Below are 22,548 nucleotides of genomic sequence, written 5' to 3'. Positions count from 1 at the left end.
CCAGCTTCCAAAGCCCTTCTAAACGCCAGCGTCTGCACAAAGTCTGACTGAGTTGCTTTGTGCCCTGTAACAGCCCTTCTCCATGGTGGCAGGTTCTGTGGTCTCTGGGTCCCGCCTTGCCCACTGGGCTCGGGCTCCAGGACGGCCAAGGACCACATCACATGCCTGTGACATTCCCAGGTGGCACTGAGCCTGGGTCCAGTGACTTTCACCTAGTCGCAACTGGATCTTCCTCTCATCAAAACTTTGTGGGTTTTGTTTCTTTTTAAAAGATTTTTATTGATTTGAGAGAGAGAGAGAGAGGGCACAAGCGGCAGGGAGAGCAGCAGAGGGAGAAGCAGACTCTCCACTGAGCAGGGAGCCCGATGTGGGGCTCGATCCCGGGACCCTGAGATCAGGACCTGAACCGAACGAAGGCAGACACTTCACCAATGGAGACGCCCAAGCGCTCCGCATCAAAACTTTGTTTTTTAATAACAAGACAAAAAATATGACTGGGAAAAGTTTACTGAATGAGCCCAGCACTGGGCTAAGGGCTGGGACGTAAAGTAAAAGTCAGTCTTTACCCTCAAGGATGACAACAACATGACTTTCTCAGAGGGAACAGAGTATTCCATTCTGGACAGCAGGAAGCATGAAGGAAAACTGGGTCACCCCCAAGGCATGAAGCAGTCATTATGAAGTCTATTCAATCAGAAGCTTTAGTGTGCAGTGAATTTCACATTAAAAAAGAAAGACCATTTGATGCCAAAATCCAGAACATATGATTTTGAAATTAAAAAAACAAACCCCAAAAATCTCTGGACAGGAATTAACAACCGTGCTGTATTTTTAAGAAAAAGCAAACAAGCACATGATCACTGATGAAGCACAAGGTTAATTTCTGGATACGGCACGGAACATGGGCACGCGGCCGAAGCCTTCGCGCCTGCATGGCTGGTGTGACCGCTGCGGCCGGGGGCCTGAGGCAGAGGGCAAACCTAGGCTTTCCTGTGTGGGGTACTGTGTTGAGATGAAATCCAAACACGAGTATTTCAATTCTTGAAAAGTCATCACGTACATGATAAACCTTACTCGCTGGATGACCGACGTGGGTCCATTGTGCCCGGGCTGTCGCCAGACCACCCCGCCTCCCGCGTCCGGCCCCCTCCCCGGCCCACACTTACTCTGGGTGTCACAGTCCACGCAGTGGGAATTGCCGCGGATGTTTCGTATCGACTGCAAGGCCATGGCCTCACTCTGGCTCGTCAGTCGGGACTGGGCATAGAGGAAGACAGACAAAGGCAAGAGGTAAGAACCCGGGAGACACAACCCAGTAATGTCGGGGCAAAACCCAGCTGTCAGCAGATACGGGATGAGGGCCGTCTGAAGCAGCCGCTCCTCTTCTGAGGTCTTTGGGGAAAGAGCGTAACCGCCGGAGAGCGTGGCCTGTGTTAAGACCTGTCAGGTGACAGGACTCCACCAGGAATGAGGACAGAGGTAAGTTCTGGATCATTCGTGAGGGAACACAGACCAAGCGCCACCCGGAGAACAGAAGTGGTTAATGTGCCCTGTCGTGTCTGCTTGCTCTGAAGATGGAAGAATGGGAAATAATCTGCTTATGAGCCATGGGTCAGGGCTTAATCAGCGCCACGAGACACAGCTCATGATTCCCCGCCAGGAAACCACGTCCACGCCACACTTCATGTCTTAGAGATGCACTTTTCACATTAAGAGTCTCTCAGTTGCTATAGCAACAAAGTCACTGAGGAGGGTGGAGGGCAGGGAGGGGAGTTTGTTCTTAAACTGGAACTTAACCCTGTTCTCTCTACAAGTTAAAGAACTACAGAAGGGGGAAAGAACAACCTAAGACTGTATAAGCTAAGATGTGATCATCCATGCTTAAGTTTTATCAACACTATGATATCTATTCTATGAGCCGGTTTTTTTTTTTTTTTTAGATTTTATTTATTTATTTGACAGAGACAGACAGCCAGCGAGAGAGGGAACACAAGCAGGGAGTGGGAGAGGAAGAAGCAGGCTCCCAGCGGAGGAGCCTGATGTGGGGCTCGATCCCAGAACGCTGGGATCACGCCCTGAGCAGAAGGCAGATGCTTAACGACTGTGCCATCCAGGCGCCCCTACGAGCCTGTTTTTTAAAAGCACACCTGTACACATACGTGTACCTAGAAAAAAAAAGCCGGCCTGTATTGCTTTGGAACCTGTGCTTTTAGCCCCATGACACACGGTCACTTCTCAATGCCAGCCCGCGTCTCCCACGTCATCGTTTTGACTGGCTGCACACTATGCCACTTACAAGAACTTTCTGAAGCTTTCTTTGATGGACATTTAGGTGGTTTCCAATTTTTCTCCGCTGTAGATAGTGCTGTAAAGAACTCACTTATGGCTAAAACTTTGCCTGCGTTCGTCATTACTTTCTGATGACAAATTTTTGGTCTGCAGAGGTGCTAGGTACAAGGGTATGTCCTGTTCTTAAGCTAACTTTTTTTTTTAAGTAAACTCCATGCTCAACATGGGGCTCGAACTCATGACCCCAAGATCAAAACTTTCATGTTCTGCCGACTGAACCAGTCAGGCGCCCCAGGATACGTACTGTTTCTAAAGGCTAACGATGCATACATTTAAGAATGGTTAAACCCAAACGAGTTATCGGAGGACACTTAAAATAAGCTTGATTTTTATGTCAGAATTCATAAATTCAATCATCTCATGTCAAATTGTTTGATGTGGAACAACTGATTGCTTACTACCTAATAATATAAATTATAATTTATTCATTTCTATTCTCTCATTAGCATAATGTATTATTACGATTTTACTCCCTTTGGTCGGATACCCCAGTATTCAAAGTGTATTTAACCATTCACGATGGCATCTGGAGTATGTGGGTATGTGCACACAGAGGGCTGTGTCTGTCTGTCTGACTTTTACAGCATATGTACGTACACGTGATACCCATGCCTGAATTATCCACAGGCAGCCAAAATTTCTTAGAGCTCATTCTCAACTGAGCCTGTATTTTCCCTCCAGCTATTCCTTGGATGGGACTTCCATGCTGTGCGCTGTGACACCTATTCGGCAAACACCCGAGGTGACCAGGTATGAGTGTGTCTTCCCTGGTGCTCCTGAGTCCTCCCAGGGAGAGGGCCCCCTGGGCACACGCGGCTAGCGAAAAGAGACAGCACTGTAGGCCGGTGTTTGCCTCAGGCCCAAAAGTGATGCTGTCTGTCTTCCCAAAGAGCTGGGAAGAGTCCGGCAAGGGTATGGAATGGAAACAAGAGACAGGACATCTAGACCTTCCTGACTCCGGAGGATGTGGCACGGATTCAAGCCTGACGTGAAATACCGTGATCGTGTACAAAATCTGAACGATGCATTTGTCTGTTCGGCCACGTGCTCTCCCCACTCCTGTTCTGCAACTAGATTCCCATGCTTTGTGTGTGGTATGTGTCGCCAATCCCTGTCTGTGGACCCGAGTCAGTAAAGCCAAGGGTCTCTGAAAGGAAAGGCACGGATTCTCCCCACCTTGGGTAAAAAACATCTTTAAAGAAGAGAAGCAAATTACATTATGATAATGACAGCTATGGTCTGGTTTACCCTGGTTAAAGAGGTAATAAAGACACTCCATCTTTCTGAAAGACAGATTCCCTTCTTAATGACGAAGCTGAATTATTGGCAGAGATTTCTTCAAATCATCACAAATGAAGTTGTAGGTTGGTGGGCAATGCTCTTTCTCTCCTTTTCTAGTCAGAGTTTGAAAAATCAAAATGCTCTTTGAGACTCTATGGTGGCCCAGAGAAGAGGGTGAGAACATCCAAGCTACTAAAGTAATGAATGAGAAAAAGGCCATAATGGGAAAAATGACTTTTCAATGAGGAATGTCACCGGCAGCCATCTCGAAAATGCGGCTTACAGTTTCTTCTTTGTTTTGTTTTTCTGGCTAAACAATTGCAAAGAATCACCTCTGATTACCGAATAAAACACACAGTAAGCTTTATCAACGGAGTTTAGAGAATGGACACTGTCTCCTCCCCAAACGCCCGGCATGCTCATCTACGTGCCTCTGCTTTTCCTTCACATCCGTAACAAGAGTCAGTGTTCTAACTTGACACGGGTTTGAATTTTGTGCATTTGTGAGAAGAGAACAGTGCATCTTTAAGTCTCCCTCTCCTCCCCTGACTGTATTCTGTGTAAAACAAACTAAGTGTCAACGCATGAGCCACAAGTGTCTAAAAGATCCCATCATCCACCATAAAAAGGTCAATGCTTTCTCTTTGGGATTAGTTGAGAGAGTCAAGATTTAAAATGGGATGTTCTGACATAGGAACATGGTTAGGCTAGGATACTCTTACTTGATACATATCGACACAAAGTGTTTTTTATTCTTTTCAATTATTTAGCTTTTCGCTCAGGAAGAATACCTGGGTCTTGTCAATCACACACATCATATGATGCTTCCCCTCCCTTGGGCATTCCTCTGGGCCTCCATTTCCCTTTAACGATCAGTGGCTCTTGATTTCGGGGGGCAGCCTGCTAAGGGTCTTACCTTATTCTTGCTGCTCTCACATGACTGTAAGCTGGCTAGGATCTGGCTCTCGATGGCTTGGACCCACGCGTCTCGCTCTTCATACGTGGTGGCTTCAAAGTGCCACGTCTGACCAGTGAGGGACACAATGATAAACTCAAAGTTTTCTTCTTGTTCTGAAACACAGAGTGGTGGGGATGAAGAGTTTAGCTTTCATGAGACCGCAGCCCCTCTGCCCGTCCTCGGTCATAAAAGTGCCTTTGGGTTCAATCGCGCCTGCATGGGGCTGACAGCGCACACAGGACCGGCCGACTACACAGCGGAGATCTGAATCCACAGACCTCCAAACACGCAAGATTTGGTTCCTAAAGCCAGCATGGTTTAGCTGGGTTTCAATCACCGCTCGGGGGATGAGGAAAAATGAAAATCAGTGTGTGCTGTCAGCGTCTCTGTGTTGGGCACAGAGGAAGCCACTCGGGAAAATAACACAGTCACTCACTGCACCATCGAGGTATCTGTGGGGGTGAAAATTAAGTTAATAGCACTAATCTCGGGGTGGAGTCTTGGTTTTCCTCAGGCACCTGTGTGTAGACCCATAGATACCCCAACGGTAAACAGGGAGGCCTGGGGTTTTCTGTTCTTTAACGGCAGAAGACCTGCTCCAGTGAGGAAGGCTTTAATTCCATCATCTTCTGCCTGGAAAGTGAGCGGGACTCCAGGTGATTTGAGGTGACATCACGGTTGCCACAGGGCGACCGTCTGCACGGGGAAGAGTGGGACCTGCAATCAAATGCTGCTGTCCCTCCCACCTGCCACAGTGGGGTCTTCGGACAGATTCTTGACTCCGCCGAGGCTCCCTTCCTTACCCTTAACGTGGGGGAAAAGGCCGCCTACTCCAGTGTTACCCACGGGCTCAGTGATGTGTGCTGCTCAGGCTGACGCAGCCTGGGCCATGGGAGGCCCTCTGTCTAGCCCTGCAACTGCCACAGAGACGAAAGGGACGGGGGCGCCACATACAAACAGACGACCAGTTACCGGTAACCACGGAGGGATTCGAACGGGAGTTTAAGGCACAACATCTCATTTCACCCGTAGTTCCCAGTCCCTGGGCGGTGAAGCAGCTGCACCACGATCGCCCTGTGAGCAGCCATTAATCATATTGAGAACCGCCTATGACCTGCCGAGCTGACCACTGCTTAGGTGACCACTCCACCATCCGCGTGTGGTCACATCTCCCGCACCAAGCCCCAATCTTCCACCCTCTCGGTTCCTGGGCACCCCTCACAGCCCCTGACCTCTGGCCACTGACCTTCATCCAGCTCCCTGCTGCCCAGGTCAGCCCCACGCTTCTCGAGGCTGCTCTCCCAGAGCCCTGCCTCCCCGGGAGCCCTTCAGCCCCGACAAGGAGGCTATCCCGCATGTCAGGTCCTTCCCTGCTTCCCTCTGTCTCAGGAGAGGCGCAGCCTTGGCCCCTGTGGCTGACGGACCCCTCCACCCTGATCCCAGGAATGGGAACGTTCTTAACGCATAGCCAGCTCTGGGGAACCACTTCCCTAAATGAGCGCAAACTGCCAAGGAAACAGGGCCACGCCACTTTGACATAAAATCTTTACGTATTCTGATGATGATGGTATCGTGCTCTACATAAAATCACTACTTTAGAACTTAGCCCCCTGGGGAGCTGGAGCCTGCTCTGAACAGCACCGAAGGAGGGAAGGTGGGCAGGTCCAGTGGCCAAACCACTGCTGAAGGCCTTCTATTAACGCACCGGGTCTCGGGGAACACGAATGACGTCTGTGTGACAAGAGAGTCCAGTGCTTCTTCTCAAAGGTCTACGACAATCCTGGATCTGTTAGAAGCTTCTGTGATGCGGGTGCATTGTGGGGCGTGGGTGCCAAGCACACAGGTCAGGCCTGACCTTGGCTAAACCAAAGCCCCCCCTCCCCTGCTCCAAAAGGGGCCAAGCTGGGCTTATGTGGAGAGGACCTGGCAGAGCTTGGGGCAGGGGCTGAAGGGGATGCCCCATGAAGGGCAAGGGCAGGGTCCCCGGAAGGCATCACGAGACGTGGGGCCTCAGGCGGGGGGTGGTCTCCTGTTTGCTTGGAGGGTACACGTGAGCATTCCACGCTCCCTGACTCTCTATGGCTTGAGTTCTAGAGAGATGGTGATAAGAGTTCAGAAGTGAGGGAGCATCGGAAATTCTACCCCAATCTACTGTGCTCTTGAGCTGGAGAACAAACGACCCCACAGAAGAAGAGCAGTGCACCTGCTGTGGAACCGGGGGTGGGGGGCAAGGCCGGGGTGTCTGATCCGCCCCTACCCCGGGATGCCCTTGGACACTCACGGCCTTGTTGGGATTTTCATTTTAAAAACTAGCTGTGGGGCGCCTGGGTGGCTTAGTCGGCTGAGGGTCTGGCTCTTGATTTGGGCTGGGGTCATGATCTCGGGGTCCTGGGATCAAGCCCCGAGTCGGGTTCCCGGCTCAGCGTGGAGTCCGCTTGGGATTCTCTCTGTACCTCCCCCTCTGCCTCTCTCTCTCTAAATGAATAAATAAAATCTTAAAAAAAAAAAAAAGAAAACCAACCAAAACAACACCACAAAACCTTGCTGTGACTTTCACACAGGTCTCCCCATGACTGACCCACAATCATACCTCACAATTACTGGCTGAGACACTACATCTGTGGATTTTTAAAGGTCTAGCTTCTTGATCCATGGGGTTTAATGTCCGAACACTATAAATTACAATCTCTTCTACACTGAATTTTGTAAGACAGTACCCTGAATTCATGTATTTTATGCAAAACCACCCCAGTGAACTGGTAGGCGAGATGAGAAAGAATGACCTAAGTCACAGTGAGGCCATCGGGAAAACTTGCTAACTCACAGAGGCAATGTGACAACTGTTGAGAACATCTGCCCAACAGGCTCACGTTTTTTTAATCTGTGAAATTCAAATGCACAACAAAAGCTCCGCCTGATCAGGATTTTTTGAACCTCTCAGCAAAAAAAAAAAAAAAAAAGTACAACCATTAGCTTCCCAGTTAAATTTCTGCACAACTGGTCTGCCAGAAAGCTTTCCAGCCAGAATCACGAGCTATATCCCTTGGAACTAAGGGAAAGAATGGAGCTTGCTTTACGCTGATGACGGCTCCGGCACGCAGCTGCCGGTGGGCACCGTGCAGGGGGCGCGCGTTCCAGCACGTGGGAGACATGGTCCACGGGGCACCGGTGCACACATAACCTCAGATGATTCGGCACAAAGCAGCGAGAACAAGGATGGGGTCTGTGGCACGGGGACACTAACAGGTTTTGTTTTGTTCTAATGCAGTAGCTGTTACAGAGCGTTCGCCACTGAAACACTAGTAATAGCTCGTGCAAAGACCAGACTTTCAAATTCAACTGCCAGAGTATAGTTTGGCTTTGTCCTATTAATTATGTACACAGAACTTACCTATGTATGCAAAATCTACTCACGGGAATAAACGTAGTTAAGTGTTCACAGGAACGTCAGACTTCATTTCTTGCAAATCTCCAAATGGAACTCTCCCTACAGCATCTCCTCTGTGGCTTCTCAATCACTTTCAAAGCCAATCCCACCACTTGTCTTCCCCCTCTACTTATACTGGACTCAAGTTTCCTTTTCTAGCATCTTCTATGCCACCAAACATTCCTGTCTGTACTTGCAGCAGATTCTCTCTGCAGACAAAAAGCCAACTATGGGACGCCAGGCCCTTGAGAAGTTAATCCCCTGTTGCGTGTGGTCTTCAGAGGGAGCCTGGAGGAAATTCAGCTTCTCAGAGATGACCTGTAGGCCGTTTCTACCCTGAGATGCTATGGGAGGGACGCAGGACAGTTCTCAACAGCTTTGAGCAGCTGCCAGGAATCCGTGTGGAGGATCCCAAGGCTGGCTTCAGGCTCTTGGAGAATGAGTGCTACACTCAACTAGCAATGTCTGCCCGGGGGAAGGAGGGGTGCACTCGGCACGCTTGCCACAGCCTTGCCATGCTCACCTAGAGTTTTCTTTCTAGCTTGTAAGTCACAGCTTCTTCTCCCTGGCCCTTCCTTCACCGAGTGCTGGGGAATACATACCCCAGGTTCAGTTCACGGCCTCTCCACCCCTCATTGCTTCTGAGGGTTCATTTCCTTCCAAAGCATAGGCAGCCACTTCTAATGTATGTGGACAGTTCTCTGATCTGTATCTCTGACCTCCCCAGACCCAACTATCTGGGGGATTTAAAAAATGCCCACAGATATTCTTCCAATATTTTGTCCTCACATCAAATTAACATGCCTGAAATAGATCCGTTATTATCTCCAAATGCTCTTTGGTTTTCACTACCTCTGTTAATGGTTACAATGCTATTTCTAGTCCTAAACCTTCAAAATCGCCCAGATCCCACCTTTCTCTCCTCTGGCCACGGCCATCTCCTCAGTTACAACACTGCTTACCGATCTCCCTGCTCTGTAGGATTCTCTTCATCCCCTACCTCTGGCTCAGAGTTTACGCCCTAACAACTGTGTGCCACACTCCTCCCAGGGGAGCATCGGCCTGGACATGGCTTCCAGACTCTTCCAACCATACCGCTCTGCAGCATGGCGGACAGACGTGTGCAGGGCTTCTCCTCAAAACGTACTTGTCATCGCACCGATGCCTAATCTCCCAGCCCCTAGCCTACCCTCTCTCACCCTCCCCGAGTCCCCAAGAATTAAGACACCAGGACATCAAGCACTGAGTGTTAAAGGCCTACAAGTGACCACCACCCGAAAGGGCAAATAGCTCCGGTGGCACAACAAATAAGATCATAACAAGGTGGGAGAGAGAAGCTTGAGAGAGACCCCTCCCACCAGCAGTCAGGACGGGAAGGGGATAAGGGCCCCAGGTTTGCAGAGCCTCCTTGGCTCCTGGCATCTCCTCGCAAGGAAAGCATTCCACAAAGATCCATCACGTGTGAACTCAAAACCAAAGACACTGAACACGCAGGAAACGGGGCAGCAGATTAAGATCCAAGGGATTATAGATACAGAATTTAAAGTGACAATGCCTGAAATGTATAAAGAAACACAAAAAATGGAATCCTAAATTTTCAGGCAAAAGGAAATCATGAAAATTGATCAGGCAGATCAGAAAAAAGGATATAGCTCTTTTGGAAATTCAAATGATAACTGTTTTTTTTTTTTTTTTAAAGATTTTGTTTATTTATTCGACAGAGATAGAGACAGCCAGCGAGAGAGGGAACACAAGCAGGGGGAGTGGGAGAGGAAGAAGCAGGCTCATAGCGGAGGAGCCTGATGTGGGGCTCGATCCCATAACGCCAGGATCACACCTTGAGCCGAAGGCAGATGCTTAACCGCTGTGCCACCCAGGCGCCCCTAAATGATAACTGTTAACAGCACCCCGGGGGACAGGGTGAAGGAGGAGCTGTGAGGGGGTGGCGTGGGGGGGGTGAAGAGCCAGACGACAGGACAGACCTGGAGAGACTGAACAGACGAAGCAGTGAGGACGCCGTGGAACAGAAATGACGGGGTGTGTGGAAGGTGTGATGCTTGCCTGACTGCTGGGCAAACGGCGGGAGCCTCACAGGACTGTGAATGATACGGGGCTTTAGACATGGGAAACAGCATCTACCAGGAAGGATCACAGCCATGGAAACCACACCAGAAGCTTAAGAAACTGGAAAACCAAAGACACAGAAAGGCCCTTAAAAACACAAAGCAAAGAAAGGCAGACTGCTCTTAAAAAAATGGCAGCCTGGGGGCACCTGGGAGGCTCAGTCGTTAAAAAAATGGCAGCCGTACGGATGACGGATATCTCAAGAGCAACAGTCAAAGCTCCAAGACAGAGGGATAACGTCCTCGAGTCCTGGGAGAAAGTAATGTCAGTCTAGACGTGGAACCTAGCAAAACCTTCTCTGGAGAAAAAGAGTGGGATATATTTTATGCAGGAAAAAAAAAAAAAAAACAATGGAAAGGGTCTGTTACCAATAGACCCTCGCGAAAGGAGCTGCTAACAGATATGCTTCAGAAGCGTCTAGAAAACAAGGTTGGAGCTAGCGAAGGATTGGTGAACAGACAGAAATATAGATGAATCTAAGCAAAGATTATGTCAAACACGACCTCTGAGAATAAAGTCTCATTTGAAAGTACCAGAGACAGGCTGGCAGGGTGAGGACACTGGAACCGACATGCTCTCGGGTGGTGTACTCTTCTGCCAGGGGGTGAAGGACAAACATTAGGCACACATGACAGAGTATCAGGGCCAATCTCTACAAGAAGTAGAATGTGCACCTTCCAAATCAGGAGGGGGAAACATTTAAATAAGAAAAATAACTGTAACCAAAATCTTTTATCGAACTAGGAATAGAAGGGAGCCCCCTTACGTTGGACAAAGAGTACCCATCGAACCCCAGAGTATCATTACTCTTAACGATGAACTGTTAGAAGCAATCACTTCTAACAGTGAAAGGGTGCTCAAGGCCAAGATGCTCCCTGTAACAGCCTTTGTTCAACCCCGGCCAGCCGCTGGCCAATACAGTAAGACAAAACAGGAACAGACGATCTAAACTCTGGAAAGACAAAAAATTCATGGACTGCAGGACTGTTTACATAGGAAAACACAAGTAATTTAGATTTATGAGAAATAAGAAGAGTTAGTAAATGGACAGTATACAAGGCCAATATGAAGAAATGTTAGCTGTACTTCTGTACATCAGAATAAAACGAATCATACGTATATATGTATATATATCCGTTAACAAATACATTTCTTTCCATCTGTGAGATAGGAAAGGAGACGTACAAAGAACCATGAATAAGCCGAATCAACGTCACTGTGAAAGTGACGTTATGGAGGCCCGCTGGAACGCGCACAGTCACTCATAACAGGTGGCAAAGAGCAGACCCCACCCTGCGTTTCGAGGTGATGAACGAACCAGAGTGTGCAAGTGGCCAGAGCGGGTGGGTCTGCTCATTGTAATGAAACACCAATAAGGCTCAACAAAGCAAAGAGCAAACGGATGCAAGACACCCTGTGACCCAGGCTGGTGGGCCCGGGCTCTGGAGGAGAGGTGCGGGATTGGCCAGGTAAGGCCAAGGGGTAGCCCCGACAACCCTGGAAAGCACAAGGAAGTTTCATGACCCACGGTGCAAACACTCAAAACTCCGATCATGTGAGACACTGTGCTTTGTCCGGGGGAAGGCCTGTGGGGTGACCGGAAAGGCACACAATTACAGAAGTAATGAAGCCACGAATGAGAACAAAGTGTGGTGTCACAGTAAGCGTGGTCACTGTGACACCTGTGTGTGTGTGTGCTGTTTCTAAGGTGTCTGGAAGCACGCACAGAGGCCCCAGCAGTCACAGGACAGGTGTGAGGGTCAGGACCGGTCCCCGATGTGACGCTGAGCCACAGCTCAATATGCAAACACTGACAAAAACTTCTTTGGCGAACTTTTCTCTTTTAGTCCAACCGCTGGGCCTACATGTGGCAGAAGACGGGCCCTCTAGTCTTGCCCATACAGGCTCCAGCAACGGCTCCCAAATGGAGATGATGGTGCCTTTGGCACTGGGCCGGCCTCTGACAGGGGGGCCACGCTGATGGGGCTCCTGGCTGAACTGTGAACGCAAACCTCTGGGCTACGTGGGGGAGTCCAGCTCATGTAGAGAAAGCAGATGGAACCCCCGCGCTGTCCCAGGAAAGAGGCACCCCCACTGGGCGTGCCACTCTGAACCTTCTTTTGGATTTGGGGCCCTGGTGAAGATGTCTTCCTAAGGTGCTGGGCGGCTGGGATGCCCCACTCTCTGAATAAGGGGTTGAGACCTGTGCACGGGGCCTACCTACGGTCCTCGCACGGGGTCCAGCTGATGCTTACGGTATCACGCGCTTCCCCAGAGAGAACTGTCTTTACGCGGGTTTATGTTTTGAGGGAGGGTAATACGTTAACACTCAGAGCTAGTTAGAATTTCAGAACTGAATTATATCTGCCATATGACTTTTCTCTGCCTTCCAAGATTAAAACAAAATAAGAACAAGGACTACAGAGCAACTGCATTTTTAATCATGTTACGTATAATTTCCATGAAGGGATACTTTGTTTTTTGCAATAAATCTACTGCATGGAATAGTAAATATAAAATGCAGTCCTGTTGGGCTCTAATTCTGTGTCAGGAAAAATACTAAGAGCCAACTGGCATCATCTCATTACCTTTAATTATTCCTCTCTCTTTAAAGCGGCCAGAAGTGCTCTTTGTTTCTCGAAAACAAACATCTAAAGGAAAGGAACTCTTGGGGGGTGTCCGGTGGGAGCTGGAAGGGTCTCCCCTCTTCCCAGCGCCCTTCCTGCTACTTTTCCTTGCTACCTACATCAGACGAGCAAGGTGGATGTATTTTAAAAGGAAGTTTCCCAGGAATCTCTACCCAGCTTGTCACTAGTGTCGATTCTTTTAAGCTGGTCACGCCTGGAGAATGTCAGGGGACGGGACGACTGGCATCTGCCCTGCTGGTATCACAGCTCCTGTGACATGATGGCCTGGATGTGGCAGTCGTAAGCTGGGGATGGTCCAGCTAGCACCGGGAGGAGGGACAGTCCCATCTATACCAGGACCAACAGTGCATGTGACAGTCTTGGCTGCGGTGCTCTGTTCTGGTGGTGGTGGGGGGGCACGTGTGTCAAGTTTTCTTCTCCAGGTTTTTACACCTGGGCTGGAGTCACAGAGCTCCTTCCTCTCTTATCTGGGACCTGTCACGACGTGTCCCACAGGTGCAGGCGCCTTTGCCCCCTCCGTGCCGATGGAGGCCCACTCCCGCCCGACCTGCGGGAGGCAAGACAGCTGCTGACCAGCACACTGGAGTAGGACGGGACGCGCCCGATGCCCTTCAGGCTCCCCTCTAGCCAGCTGTAGCCACCGGTTTCCAAACCCAGTCTCGACTCATCCCGGGGACAAAAGACTCTGGTAGGAGACACCAACCTGCTAACTGGCCATCCTAATAGGGTCAATGTCTAGTAAATCTCTAGACTTAACCCTTGCTTATAGAAGTGACTGTTTACACCCATTAAGTAAATAGCAGATTTCTGGACCCAAATATTTTCCCTTCCTCTGTATGGACGGACATGAATATGTTCCTCTTCGTGGCCTGAAATGAACTTCTATCCAACGATAGGGCCTTATTCAAAGCACCAATGGACTGGCAGGATTCCATCCCATAATGAAGTGGCACGGTGATATTTTAGTTATATGCAACTAGATAAAAAATGATAAAAGCAATAATTGGCAGGGTGAGGCCAATCAGTCAGAAAGACAGACCCGAATATTACTCTTCACCGTCGCCCTCATTTAAATGTGAAGAGCGGGCATGTGGACCCCGCGGACACACATTTCCTATTTTTCCTTTCCCTAATACAAACCGACCCTGTGCCACAATTACAGTGGCTTATATTTAATTCATCCTGTACAAACAGAACTCAGGTTGCCAGAAGGCCTGACGGCACGGACATCACGAGTGGGCTTCCTCGTTTCGGATGCACACGTCACCCGCGACCTTCTGTACCCGGCCCTGGGCTGGGAAATCAGAGCGCCGCGGCACCCCAGCCTGCGATGAAGAACTCTGTTGTCGTGCGGCGTGACATTCCAGGGCTGAGCTGTTGAATAAAGTTTTGTGATTGGGCTCGCAGGGATTTGAACAGTTTTCCGTGTTTAACAGTTAGCTGCGGAGAGGTCCACTATAATAGTATTTTAGCGCCATGAACCTGTCGAAATCAACCTGCCCAATTATTCCAAACGACATTAATAACACCGGATATTACACTAATTGCGTCCAGTTTCTATGCAGACGAGGCCCCGTGGGGCTAATTTTGCCTCCTCAGGGGCAAGCAACTCAGCCATCAGACTGATTTCACGAAGAATCCCTCCTCATTACACAAGTCTGGGCTGTCAAACTTTTTTTTTTTTTAAAGGTTAATGGGCCAATCAGTCATCAATTATTTTTGCGCAGTCTTAGCAGACAAAGGGTTAAAGGACTCAAAGCAGCTACAACCGCTCTACATTTGGAAGCTGTTTGCAACAGGAGACGGCTTGGACAAGGGGTGCATTTTGGGCGAGCGGGTGCAAGGGGAGAAGAGCCGGACAGATGTGTGCCTGCCTCCGGGAGTGGACGTGAGCACTGGGCTCTTGCGAAGGCCCAGGCGATCCGGACCCCTGTGCCCAGGGGATGCACGATGGCTCGAAACTGTGAGAGGCAGGTGACACGAGCAAGGACACCTTCTCTTCTGAGTTTAGAAGGGCTCAGCATGTCTGTAGCTGTCGTCACTGGCGGGACAGAGAGTCCATCCCCCGGGCGCTTCTGCCAACCTGGAACCCAGTCCCCCACGCTCAGCGCTACCCATGAGGCTGTGCGTCCTTCCGGACACAGTTCACGACAAACATGTGATGAGAATGTGTTACCTAAACTGTGCAGGGCTGAGATGTTCCGCATGGAGGACAGACATGTCCCCTGGAAGAGGCGGCCGAGAGCGGAGTCCAGGATCCACAGAGCCCGAGGGTTCCCAGGTGCTCACCACTTAAAAGTGCCCTGATAGTAAAAGAGCCAAGACTTGCAAGGAAGCAGCTGTCTTCTCCGCTCCCAACTTCCGCTGATAAGATCTAGGACTTCTGTTTCAGGTTATGCCCGAGTGCCCGGATTAACAGGTTAATAATAGTGACTTCAACATTTGGCCCAGCCATTTTTTCCCCTCTTTACCAAGTGAGCGTAGCAATGGGTTTCTCCCGGTTTCTGCCTGAAACTCCACATTGTCTTTTCTTCATGTCCTTCCAATATCGAGGTCCTCTCCGGAAATGCGTTTCCCTCTCCTGCCCTTCCTGCTCGGCCACCTGCCAACTGGGAGCCACCAGCTACCCATCCCACCCTTTGATCTCAGCTTCAAGTGTGAGGGACGCACGAGGCTGGACCGGGATGACGGAGGCGTGCTGTCCCTCCCTTTCTTCTGCCAGGAAAGACATCCGTAATGGATCCCAAAGAGCCTGACGCAGCCTCAGAATCCTTCCTAACGCAACTCTCCACACAGCCATTGTCAGTTGGTCAAAGCCGGGCGGGGATGCATTTGCCGTTCTGCCCCCTCTCTGTAAGTCTTCCGCGAGCTGCGAGACGACTCCAGGCTGTGCTGTACGCAGCCCCAGGCTTTTATGCTACTTTTCTGAGCCATACATTTGTAAAGTCCTAAGATACTTCTGCTTCCAGAGCACGCATTACATAGGCATGTGGTTTAGTTATTTTACTCCATTACGGAAACCACACGTGTTTAAGGTTTCAGCCAAAATCTACCATAATATAAAAAGTCAGTTTTAATTTATTTTCAATATTTCTCCCATTTTCATAGGACACAATAAACGTGAAGGAAAGCCTAAAGAATACGGTCCAGGACTGCGCAGAACCAAGTGTGTGGCCACTAAATAATACATAGAAAAACACTCCCTCCTCCTGCTCTAGAAGTTAATTTTAAGCAGTAAGGAAAAAAAAACACCCATTATTTCTGGTTGTTAAGAACACACGCAGTTTGTGGTTCTCAGGTAAATATTTTTGCAAGCTCTGAATTTGGTAAATATCTTTGTTTAGCCCAGAGTCCAACAGAGGTGCTGTGCTGTGGCTTTAATTTAGGACAAGAGCAGAATTCATTCTGTGAAGAAGCGAGTCCCCAGAGGGAGGTCACAAAGTTAGGGATGTTTACCGCTGTTGTCACGGGCAGATTCTCATGAAACACAAAGGAGGTTTTATTTCCCAAACACATTAGAGAGAGCCAGGGGAGCCGTCTGAGAGCCGGGCATCACGAAACTCCATTCCAGTAGCTCTGGCTTCCAGGGCTGTGGGGCGCCAGGCACTTCTTAAATTAGGGAGAGCACCTAAGACAAAGCTCCTGAAAAAAGACACGGTCAGATCCAAAACTGCGAATACTTCAGGACGGAGAAGACGGATGTGCGAGCACCTTCTTGGCACCTGCTCACGGCCCAGGCACCATGGCAAAGCCCGAGGCCCAAGCTCTTGGTGTAGAAAGAGGAAGGGAAACCGGACACATCTGTTGTGATTCATGTGGTTCCTGAGCAGAGCTCTGTGCGTTTACCATTTGTTACTCATTCTAACTTACGTCCATCACTTTCCAGGGTCCTCGATCTCCTGGCGGAAGGAGTGTGGGCTCCGCTGTGTTGGGTGGGCCCTGTACTGCCCCGGGGCCGCCCCCCAGCTACTGCTCGCCGCGGGGATGGTCGGCAGTGTCTCGGTCACCCTTTGAAAAGTCGAGGGCTGGAAAGACAAGCAACCCCGCTTCTTTCCCCAGAAACTCAGTTCTGGAGTTACTTTCTGTGAAAGGGTCTCTCCAATCTTAATTTATCTGCATGAGTTCTTCATCTGTGCCACTCACCACTGACCAGCGTCTGCCCTGGCCGACTCTGCCCTCAACAGTCCTAAAGAATGGTGCCAGGCATACTCTCCACAGACTGTGTTCTTGGAGTTGTCCTCCTGTTAAGTAAGTCGAAGAATTTAACAGCGACCCCTGTGGTCACCCCGACCGTGGGCCCAGCTCTGTGGTCAGCCCTTTGTGCGTGTCAACTCATTGCTTCTCCACTCATCCTTCGAGGCAGGTTTCATTGTCTTCATTCTGGAGAAAGAAAACGAGGCAGGGGAAGGAGAGACCCGGCAAGTCATCGGAACCCACACAGCTGGGACGTGGCAGAACTCGGATCGGCTCAGGTGTGTCCATTCCCAAAGTCCAATTTCTGTGCTTTTCTGTGACTCCTTTGAGGACGACAGTGAGTGGAGCTGGGGGAGGGGTAGCTTTCAAAGTCTGGGAAAAAAGAGGTTTGATTTTAAATCCCCTCTTAACTTTCAGGGAAACATGTCTTGCTGAATCTCCTGGCCACGTCAATGTTGCTCAAGCTCTGAGTTTTCCTTGATGACAGGCTCTGTGGAGCTCCTGAGACGAGGCACGGACTGGCAGCGGCCGGTGTGGACGCCGAGCGACCTGCCTCTGGAGATGCGGACACACTGACTCCCCAGCCTGCAAACAGGGGCACCAAGGTGCCGTAGAGACTCCGCAACGGGGCCCAGACCATCTGGCTCAAGAGTCTGGACTCAGAAGCACCGTCCACACCGCCGCTTAAAACCCACAGTCTGCAGAACTTCTGATCATCACGGGGGACGGCAAGTATCCAAAGTGACTTACAGCAGAGCCCTGTGTCTGAGTGTCCAAGGCAGCCTCGGGTGATGGCGCCCGGTCGGGGATGGATCCAGAGATCACAGGCCACAACAATGGGTCACACCCACTACGGCAGAGCAGCCCCATCCCCTCTCTGTGGTGAGCGCAGTCCTCGGAGGTCATGGCCGAGCAGGGTGTCCACACCTCTCTGCTCGAGCCTCCGTGTGCCCCACACCTGTTACGGACCCACGTCCAGGGTTCAGGCTGTGGCCACGACCCCAGTGCCCAGCCCAGTGTCCACCTGCCAGGGTGCTTTCTGGGACCACCTGACTGCCCTGCCCCATGCCTCAGTTTCTCCCTTTGTCAAATGTGGAGGATATGACCACCCCGGGGGTTGCTGGGAGTCATAGCGCAGGACGCCAGGGAAGTGTTCAGTGCTGCAGTCCCTTGTGGCTCCTGTTGAATCCCAGACCATGAAGCCTTTCCGACCCCCTCCACTGCATGGGGCTTCACTCTCCATTAACCCGCAGGGCACCTCGGGCCTCCTCTGCAATGAATCTTCCCTCACTCTGTGCCAGGGTCTTCGTCCAGCATCCCTGGCCTACCTGCAAGCCCTTCCCCTCTCCCTCTGCCCCGGACCCACACAGGGCAAGGACCCAAGACCCCAGCAAGGTTGTCACTGTCTCAGGCAGGAGTGTGTAAGCACGTGCTTGTCATCTATTTGCCTCGAGCTGAAGGAGATGGTTGTCTCAGCACCGCAACCGGGAGCACTGGGTGGTGGACAGGGCAGTCGCAGAGTTAGCCCTGCTCATGTGGACCGGGAGCGCCTTGGCCATCCCGTGCAGGAGGGACACGGATGGAGGTCCAAGGCGAGCAGCTGTGCTGGCTGGTGCTCTCCAAAAGGCTTGTGTTTCTCCACGTGGGGCCTGTTAGCGACCACGGTGCCTGGGACCTCTGGGTCCCTCCGTCTGGCCCACTGTGGCGCAGGGAGGCAGTGCAAACAGGTTTCACAGGCCCGTCTCTGGGGCAAGTTCCAGATACACAGAAATGCGCCTCACGACGGGGTTGAACGAGGTCTTCAGGCTAGTACTGATCCTGGGCTGGGTCCTGGGCTTGAGTTCACAAAATGCGGGTGGGCCTCGCACCCCGAGAAACACCCCTTGTTCCCCAACACATCTCTCCTTTACCCATTTATGCTCTGTCACGTGTCCTGGAAGAGGCCCTCTGTTCCCCGGTCTCGCAGGGGATGATAATCCCACCTGTCTCCGGGTGTGCGGGAGAAGACAGCGCAGGATTCTGTGCGGCCCCGCTCCGGGGTGCTGCTGCTCACACAGTCCGACAGGCCTTCCTTCCGCATCCCTGACATAGCATCCTTCTCTCAGCCCTCGCTGTTCCTCCTCGGAAACACGCTGGCCATGGACCTGAACGTTCCCGAGTCTGGCCTCAGCTGTCCGAGTGGAGGTGGCTCTCCCTTGGGCTCAGAGGCCGCGATGAACTGGAGGATCCATCATCAATAGATCTTCCATCCCATTCACAAACCTCTGAGACGGCAGAATGAAAGTTTGTTCTTGTTGAAGGAACTTAAATTTCACCAACCCTGGCAAAGAGTTGAATTTTTATATAGTAACAGAGATGTAAAAATTAGTCCGATATCATCCATATACATAAAAAATCAGGTTTCCATCTCAGTTTCTGAGATAACTAACCCTAATGGACAGAAAAAAGTAGAAGAGCATATTTTTGCTTGTTTTCTAATCTCGTGTCTTTCCGTCATTAGTTCTGGATAATTGTCTTATCCACTCCCGACTTCTATCCATGTACCTTTTCCATGAGGATCCAGGAGCAGGTCCTGGAGTTGAGCCACTGGGGCGTGCACTCTGCCTCCAGAACTCCAATTTCCCGTCTCCAACAGGATACCTACCAGCAGGGTACTGTGTAGATTTGCTAACATAATGCAGGCCAGGGGTCAGCAAAGAGTGGACACAGGAGAGAAAGGGCTTTGGAGTGAGATCACCAGTTCCAATCCTGGTCCTGCCTGTCTCCCGCCAACCTGAGTCTCCAGGCAAGCCCGTGACACCTGAGCTGCACTCCCTGCATCTGGAAAGGGGGATGTGGGCGCCCCTGTCCCGGGTCACGCTGAGAACCGCTCGGAGGAGTGGACGCGTGCCTCGCACAGTGCCTGGCTCACAGTGCGTGCCCCCTCCCCCAACTCCCGAAACTCAGGTTCCAACTCTCTCCCCAGGGATCTCAGGAGGCAGCTGTGCTTTTGGTGTTTGGGGCACCTCTGAATACATCGCACAAGTGGACTTGATCACACTCTGTCTGGGGACGGGAACATTTAGTGGGACACTCAAGGCCTCAGGTGACGACACACCCTGGAATGTTCAGGGTATGAATTTTCACAGAGGATCACTTCATACACAGAGAATATGTGATGACATCACACAGCAAAAGACTGGAGGTCAGAAAGGCATGTTGATAATTTATAGAACTACACGGATTCAGGAATACACGACTGAAAGTGGTATGAAATGAGCCTGTGTGCATACAGAATTAATCTTAAACCCAAAGTAAATGAAGAACGATCACGTCACTTAATTGAAGATGCACAGACGTAACTCAACGCTGAACGGAAATGAGAGAAAATGGGAGGGAGGACCGGCTTTGCGGTCATGATGTACTCCGATGTCCCCAGGACTGCACTCTGTAGCTGCTGGCAGTTGGCCGAGGGGCCCTGAGACGCAGTGTTCTCTGGCATTTACAGACTCCAGGGAGCAGCGCCCAACACTGTGCGGTCCCAGCCAGGGGAGCTGGGCAGGGCAGACGCCGCAGATTACCTGGTTGGTCAAGGTGAGAAGCTCCCACTTGCGCACATCGTCACACCTGTCGTGGGCTACAGCCCACCAGGGTCTCCAGGAAGGGCCGTCAGCAAGTCCCAGGGGAACTGTCTGCCTGCCTCCTCACTGTCCCCCAACTTTGTATACGACCACATGGAAAACCAGACGTTACTTTTTTTTTTAAAGGCCGGAAGTCAATAAACAAATTTGTTGTGACAAATGCATACACACACACAAAAGAAAAACATATTTGAAAAGGACACAGGGAAAAGAAATGATATGCAGCCTAAGTTGAAAAACTAACACTAAAAAAGTGAACGAGTATATTTAACACCCTTAAAAATACGACAAAAAATGATATTGCGTGTGACTGTTCCTAAAATTCTATTACTTTTCCCTCTCATTTTGTCTTTCTTGAATGAATGCTTTGAAAGAAGATACCAAGGGGGTCAAGCTCCACTGGTATCTTAACAGACAATAATTTCCCCTTGAGGAATGAAAAAAAATTATGATTAAAAAATAGGTCTTTAACAAGCCATCGTGAAAATATACTTTTGTTTTTCAGATTCATTTTTTTTTTTTCTGGCTGAGAGCAGGGCTTTCAGCGGCAAGACAGGAGTAATTGTGGAAGGAAGAAAAAGAGGATGGTGATATAAATCAGCAAAGGTTAATGATCGGGATGTGAAGAGAGGGACTTGTTTACAGAAATAGCGTGCAATTTAAAATTTACAAGAGATTTAATGCCACTGCTTGGCAATCGCTAAAATCAACAGCCCAGAAAACAGTGACATTAAGAAAAATATTACAGTTATAATCATCCCCAAATAAGTCAATTAGTGTTAGGGCACGAGCTTGCGATTACTTGACCCATTTGGCTTGCACTTAAGTGAAAAAAAATGTCCCCCTATTATACCAAGATCGCTGGATTGTGACCTATTTTGCATCGTACACATTGTACACCAGCCTCCCTTACAAGCGCTTGGGCTGATGGTGGTTTTCCTTTGCCTGGCATCAAAATAATTCTGACCCTTGACATTTGTAATCATAAAAAAAAAAAAAGGCAATTTATAATTGTGTTGTTCAAATGAAGGTGGGAAAAATTCAATCTGCTATTATACAAAAGCAGCAGCGGCTGTCTCCGCCGGAAAAAGCAACGCAAGTCAATTTGTGAACTTTGGCACCAGACGACCTTTAGAAACACAACAATATACTGAATTTACAAGCGAGAGCAGCCCATGCAAATGACCCGGGCCTGGCTGCCGCTGGATTAGAGCCGCACAGAGCATTATGGCGTATGCGTCCACAAAACAAATTAAGACTGTTACTTAAATGTCACGGCACACTATTGTATTTGGCTACAGATCATTACACCTGATACTCACACTTTTAAAAACTGTAATAACTTGGGAAATATTACATTGAGTGCCCGCATGTATAAAGGGAAAGAAAAAAGAGGAGAAAATAGGTTTCTAAAGTAATTTAAACATCGCTACTCTAGGACTGAAGCGAAAGGTCAAAATTTAAGTAAGCTGAAAGGAACATGGATGGCAAAACCAAGCACACGGACGGGGGATGGAGAGACGGCGGGGATGAGTCCGCGAACACAACGAGGGGGCATGCGGCTCCGGGCGGCGCGGCGTTACCTTCGGTGTTGGTGCTGCTGCTGCTGTAAATATTTCGCAGGCTACCAACACGGTTTAGTTTCCAAGCCTTGCGTTTGGCTGCATCCCGAGAGCAGGGGGAGGGAGGGGGGGAAGAGAGAAAACAAAAAGGAAAAGAAAACAAATGAAAAGGGGAGAAAAGAAATGTCAAAGCAGCTTGTGACGTCAGCCCCGAGCCGGGCGTCCCGGGAGGCAGGTGCGCGCTGGGCCTCGAGCCCCACCCCCCACCCCCGCTGTCCCCCACGGAGCTCAGGAGGGGGCAGGGGCGGGTCAGCCAGCGTCATTAGGTTTGCACAAAATCAAACCACCAGGCAAGGAAGTCCATGCATCCTTTCTGCCCTGCTGG

At 50.1% G+C, this 22,548-nt stretch overlaps 1 protein-coding gene across 8 annotated transcripts in view; it reads right to left on the bottom strand.

Annotated features, from left to right (window-relative positions):
• AGAP1 (ArfGAP with GTPase domain, ankyrin repeat and PH domain 1) overlaps window positions 1-22,548 on the bottom strand; it is a 523,916-nt gene that overhangs the window by 72,330 nt on the left and 429,038 nt on the right. For all 8 annotated transcript variants that reach the window (XM_026491633.4, XM_026491634.4, XM_057305806.1 and 5 more), the window contains 2 exons: window positions 4,547-4,701; window positions 1,167-1,257 (listed from right to left, as the gene is read on the bottom strand). In XM_026491633.4, coding sequence (XP_026347418.1) covers window positions 1,167-1,257; window positions 4,547-4,701 — 246 coding nt within the window. The remainder of the gene's footprint in view (window positions 1-1,166; window positions 1,258-4,546; window positions 4,702-22,548) is intronic.

Source organism: Ursus arctos, unplaced genomic scaffold (assembly GCF_023065955.2).
Source record: "Ursus arctos isolate Adak ecotype North America unplaced genomic scaffold, UrsArc2.0 scaffold_1, whole genome shotgun sequence".
Lineage (NCBI taxonomy): Eukaryota > Metazoa > Chordata > Mammalia > Carnivora > Ursidae > Ursus > Ursus arctos.
The sequence above is the reverse complement of the archived record's forward strand: the minus strand, read 5'-3'. Positions and strand labels throughout refer to the sequence as shown.